The 5,537-nt window shown below is 47.7% G+C and overlaps 1 protein-coding gene across 1 annotated transcript; it reads right to left on the reverse strand.

Moving 5' to 3' along the window:
• Window positions 1–865: 865 nt before the first annotated feature.
• On the reverse strand, window positions 866–4,251 carry LOC123044426 (ruvB-like 2). The gene is made up of 2 exons (XM_044467165.1): window positions 3,300–4,251; window positions 866–1,718 (listed from the first exon to the last, which is right to left on the reverse strand). The coding sequence occupies exons 1-2, from the start codon at window positions 4,076–4,078 to the stop codon at window positions 1,073–1,075; spliced, it is 1,425 nt and encodes a 474-aa protein (XP_044323100.1). The 5' UTR covers window positions 4,079–4,251; the 3' UTR covers window positions 866–1,072.
• Between the last annotated feature and the right edge of the window lie 1,286 nt (window positions 4,252–5,537).

Below are 5,537 nucleotides of genomic sequence, written 5' to 3' on the forward strand. Positions count from 1 at the left end.
GTGGGGGAAGGGGGATGAGGGGAAGGAAGTGGGGAACGGGGGGAAGCGAGGACGGTTTCCTTTGATCGTGCTGTCCAACGTCCCGGCTCCCGAGAAGGACGAGGGCCCCACGGAACCACGTCGCCCCGAGCGCGGGGGCGCACGCGGGCGAGGGGCGCGGCCCGGGCCGGCCGTGGCGGCCTCTCAATGATCGATCGATCGCCCCGGTCCCCGTGACCCCGCGCGCCGCGCCGCGCGGCTTGCGAAATCGGCTTGCGCTATGCGGTGGCGTGGTGCGTGTGTGTGTGTGTGTGTCTGCCTCTAGAAGACGCGTCCAATTGAGTATTGTCCCCGCTTCAGAATCGTCCGTCCGCAGCAGAAAGGTTTCATTTCATCTTGGGCAGATGTGATCAAATCCTATTCCTAAGCTACTGTACTTTGCTTCCATGATTCATACTCCCTCCATTCCTAAATACTCCCTAGAGTATTTGTCTTTCTAGAGTTTTGAATAAGTGACTACGTACGGAGCAAAATAAGTGAATCTGCATTCTAAAATATGTCTATATACATCATATGTTGTAGTCCATTTGAAACTCTAAAAAGACAAATATTTAGAAACGGAGGAAGTATCAGACAATTCGCGGCCAGTAGCATGTGAGGGGCACCTACTACGGTTCTGAGACACTTTTTAGGGCACCCTACTACGGTTTTGAGACACGTTTTAGGGCACAACACTACGGTTTGAGACACTTTTTACTCCTTCCAAGGACACATGTTGGTTGCTGCACGGCCGTTCTAACTGCAGCTTAATCCGTAACTGGTGTGCACCTTTTCCCCCAAAGAATAGCATTGATTAGAAACGACATATAAATTGATGACACGAGTCTGAAAAAGAACTGAACGAACGAGCCTGAGACGAAGGATACACTCAATTGTGAGTCACCGGTTACAGCCGTTAACATAGATCACTGCACCCATCAAGTGTGCTTGTCAGGTAACATCTCACGCTCAACAACTAATCTAAACGAGAAACAAGTATCCAAGATACACGAGCCATACAAACCAACCCCGGTTACATTGCAAAATTCTCCGTCTAGGACTGCATGGCGTCATCCCCATCGGAATCCCCTTGCACTTCACTGAACATGTAGTCGCTCTGGCTGTCGATCAAGAACTGCGTCGATCTCTTCACGTCCAGAAACAGGTGGTACACCCGGCTTATGTCCTCCATCTCCACGACCTTGCCCTTGCGCTTCTGGCAAGCCAAGCCGGCCGAAGTGATCAGCTGGATCGCGTACCTGAGGGAAGTCTCAGTGCCAATCTTTGTCAGCAGATCCTTGCCCTCAGCAGACATTTCAACGTCTTCTTCCTCACACCTGATGTCTAAGATCTTCCGGATCTCCTCCGCCGTGTATGGTTGTGTTGTGATGATCAAGAGGCGGTCGAGGAAATCCGACGGTATACCATGTGGTGATCGGTAGTTGGTCCCACGTATGGTTGTAATGCCTCGATTCGTCGCAATAACGAGGATCGGAGCCATGTCATTCTCCAGAGCACGGTTCAGGAAGGAGAAGCATTCAATGTCTAGCATGTGGACTTCATCGATAAACAGAACGCCAGGGACAATCTCAGCCTTTCCTTCCTCTCTCCACTCGGCAACTTTTGTATCGATCTGCTCCCTAACCTCTGCACGGATCTCACCAGTGTCACCAGTGAAAAGTGCAAGGAAGCCTTGTGTCCTGAACAGAAATAAAAAGATAACAAAAATAAGTTGGTTGAGCATTTAAATTCCTAAAGTGAACTACACTCAAATATGAATATAAAACAAAATACTCTTTTGTATCAGGTGACATGATCAAGGATGGGAAGGGGGAAAAGAAAACTTTGCTGGTATAAACAGGATTGTAAGAGAAGTTTGAAAAGGTTCAAAACTATCCAAAGAAGCAGTATCATCTAAGAGAAGCATAGAACAACGTCAATAGTTTCACAGAGAAGACCTTCAGGTAATAACAGCATAAATATCGCTTGCAGATATCTGCAGAATGTATGGGTGCAAGATATGCATCTTTGAGAACAGCTTCTATTTCCTTGACACATGTATCATCTAAATTGTATCAATAGGATTGACTTATGGTCATTGCACCATGTTTCTTAACATGAGCACCCCTGTAACAAACTGGATGCTGCAAGATTTTCCACATCATTTCTTTGGTAAGAGTGCAAGGATCCTACTGGATAAGAAAGCACTATGTATTTCTCTATGAACCAAAAAGCATAACAGATACCAGTTTGTGCATCCAAGACCAGATGCTATTCAAGGAGACCACCTTTTCAAAGGTATCAGCTAATCTTATGGCATGATAAAACTGGTACACACCCTCAACTGCACCTTTGAATTACCAGCATAACTCTATTATATTTAACAATTGTTAACAGGATTGGTGTTTCATAGGCAGTGGATATTGGTTGCAGGATCTTAATTGCGTAGAATCTAATGTCAGGAATGATTCCCTGAAACCAATAGCACATCAGGACTGTGACCTTGTAGATTGAAAATAACAATTAGCTGATCAGCAACTTGTTTTAACATTCAACCAAAATGGTGAGACAAACATGAAAATGTGGTTTATACTACTACCTCTATCAAAATATAAGACGTTTTTGTAGTTTAATTTAAACTGCAGAAATGTGTTATATTTTAGTGCGGAGGGAGTAAAATACTGTTGCACATGAAGACGTGAAAACTGATTACAATTTCTATATCCAATTTGGTTATGTCATGCATTCCATGTAATATGCCTACAATTTTGAATTGAATGCATTAATCAGAAGTCTCTGCTCGAATTTGTTCCAAATTAAAGCTCAGAGCAAAACTAGCTCGAGTAACTAGCAGCTAGGTGATCTAAACGCTCTTATATTTCTTTATGGAGGGAGTATAAGGCAAGGCAATCTTTGACATAGGGTTACAGGACATACTTTGCTAAGCGAGTGCAAACAGTACAAGTAGTCATTTGTGCAGATATTTTTAAACAATACAAAAATAGTTCAGTCACCGATATTTATCCTTATAAAATCCTTTATACCTAAATGTATATATAATCCTTTAGGGAGACGTTTGACTAGCAAGTGTTTTCCTGGGCAGTAATGAGCAAAACCAAGCGCCCTTCGAGATTTCTAGCTACTAATTGTTGAGGTTCAATGCAAATTCCTGTCGAATTTCTACAGGTAAGACAAGTGGCTTAATTGTATGTGCACACACTTTATATTTGACCCCAATTCTCTAACTATGACGAATTTCTGCGAAGGGGGTGTGGAGTTACCTGCTATTGATGACATCAATCTCATGTAAGGTAACGCAGTGCATAACCTCCTTGCGCTTCTGGAGCTCTCCTTCAGGGCACTTGACAAACTTGGTGTGCGCACCAACGGCATCATAATCCCGTGACCTCCCGATGGAGCGGCCAAGCTTGGTAACCTTCCCGGAGGCCTTGTCGAGCGCAATCACATCCCCGCTCTGTACCTTCTCCTTCCCCAGGGCCTCAATCATCTTCCCACCCAGCTCATACACCGTCTCCATGTCCGTAGTCTTCAGCGTGAGCCTTCCAGTCTTGCCGGCAGCGGTAGCACCTGAAGGTATGCCCGAGCTACCGGCGGAGGCAGGGCGGTCGATTGAGATCTCAACGACCTCGCCCTCGATGATCTCCGCTTCCTCCTTGATGCGAACGCCAATGGCGCGGCGGAACGCCTGGGTGAGCGCCTCGGTCTTGGAGAGGTCGAGGGAGAAGAGCTCGGAGGCAGCGACGGAGGCGAAGGGCGTCTCGGCGCCGAGCGACTTGGCGATGCCCATGGCGAGGGCGGTCTTGCCGGTCCCCGGCTGCCCTGCGAGGAGGACGGCGCGGCCGGCGATCTTCCCCTGGCGGATGAGCTGGAGGATGAGTCCAGCGGCGCGGCGCGCGGGGAGCTGGCCGACCATCCCCTCCGAGGCATCGCGGGCCTCGATGGAGGAGTCCAGCCCCAGCCCCCGGATGTGGGAGTGCGCGCCTATCCGCTCGATGCGGGTTAGGTCGCGGCTCTCCGACAGCCGCTTCAGCTCCGCCATGATCACCGCCCGCCGCCGCCGCCTAGATGTTGCCCTTTTTCGTGAGATGGGGGAAGAAGGTTTAAGGCTAGAAGGGGAACGAGCTAGGGTTTAGCAGTCGCCGGTCAGGTGGAGATATATGGAGGCGGAGGGGAGGAGGAAAAGAGGGGGAGAAAAATGAGAAGAGCGGAAATGTGTTTGTCGTCTTGATCGTAATGGGCCGGTACCTTCAGCCCAGATGTAATGCTATTCCCCCTCCTCAAAAAAAAAAAGGTGCATATACACGAGTGCGCCTCGATCTAGGGTTCTCGGGGAACAACTGGACTTTTGAGAAGAGAGTAGCCGGAGGGACATATACACGAGTGCGCCTCGATAGGGCACTCGCCACTCCATCATGGTCCAGCATGTATCCAAGAGCCGTTTTGTCTCATAAATCTGCCACTACATCAGATCACATACCCATTTTGCTACAGCTCTCACCGGCAGATGATCAACCACGGCAAGCTAGACCCTTCATATACGAGATGATGTGGGAATCTCATGAGGGTTTTCAGGCGACCATTGAACAACACTGGCAAGGCCCAGGTGCAACCACGGTTGCGGAGTTGTGTGCAAAAATTAAAACGTTGTCAACAAATCTGAAACATTGGGACCGGACTACTTTTGGAAGTGTGAAGGAAGAGATCAGATCTCTAAAGATTCAGCTAGAGAGCATGCGTGCAGACCCGGCGAGGATAGCTCCTACTCGTCAGGAAGAGAAAGTTAAAGATAGGTTGATTGAACTCTATCACAGAGAGGAGATCATGTGGCGTCAGAGATCGCGTATAACATGGTTGGCGGCGGGTGATAAGAACACCAAGTTCTTTCACCTACGGGCAAGTAGGCGGCGCCTTAAGAATAAGATAAAGTGTCTGCTAAAACATGATGGTACTTCAGTAGAAGATGTAGCAGAGATGGAGACTATGGTCACGGCCTTCTACAAAAACCTGTTCACGTCTGAGGGAACAACGAACATGCATAAAGTGATTGACGTCGTTCCCCGCAAAGTCACTCACGAGATGAACCAGCGGTTGCTGACCGAGTATAGCAGAGAGGAAATCAAAACGGCGATGTTTCAGATGGCTCCTACAAAAGCTCCAGGATCTGATGGGTTCCCGGCGCAATTTTTTCAGAGACACTGGGAGTTCTGTGGGGATGAAGTATCTGCTATCATTCTGAAAATCTTGAGAGGGAAGGAAGAAGTGAAGGAGTTGAATGATACTCTCATAGTCCTGATTCCCAAGGTAACAAATCCCACACTTTTGTCACAATTCCGTCCGATAAGTCTATGTAATGTACTCTACAAGATTGCATCGAAAGTTATGGCAAACAGGCTCAAGTCTATTCTTCCTATGATCATATCGAAGGAGCAATCGACCTTTGTAGCGGGAAGGCTGATCACGTATAACATCATCTCCGCGTATGAGTGTTTAAATTTTAT

The sequence above is a fragment of the Triticum aestivum genome, chromosome 2B (assembly GCF_018294505.1).
Source record: "Triticum aestivum cultivar Chinese Spring chromosome 2B, IWGSC CS RefSeq v2.1, whole genome shotgun sequence".
Classification (NCBI taxonomy): domain Eukaryota; kingdom Viridiplantae; phylum Streptophyta; class Magnoliopsida; order Poales; family Poaceae; genus Triticum; species Triticum aestivum.

Excerpts from the sequence above, each read along its gene's own strand:
- LOC123044426 (XM_044467165.1), bottom strand. The coding sequence starts at position 4,078 with ATGGCGGAGCTGAAGCGGCTGTCGGAGAGCCGCGACCTAACCCGCATC. Across the intron at positions 1,719-3,299 it reads ATTGATGTCATCAATAGCAG|GACACAAGGCTTCCTTGCAC; the intron begins GTAACTCCACAC and ends ATTTCTGTTCAG.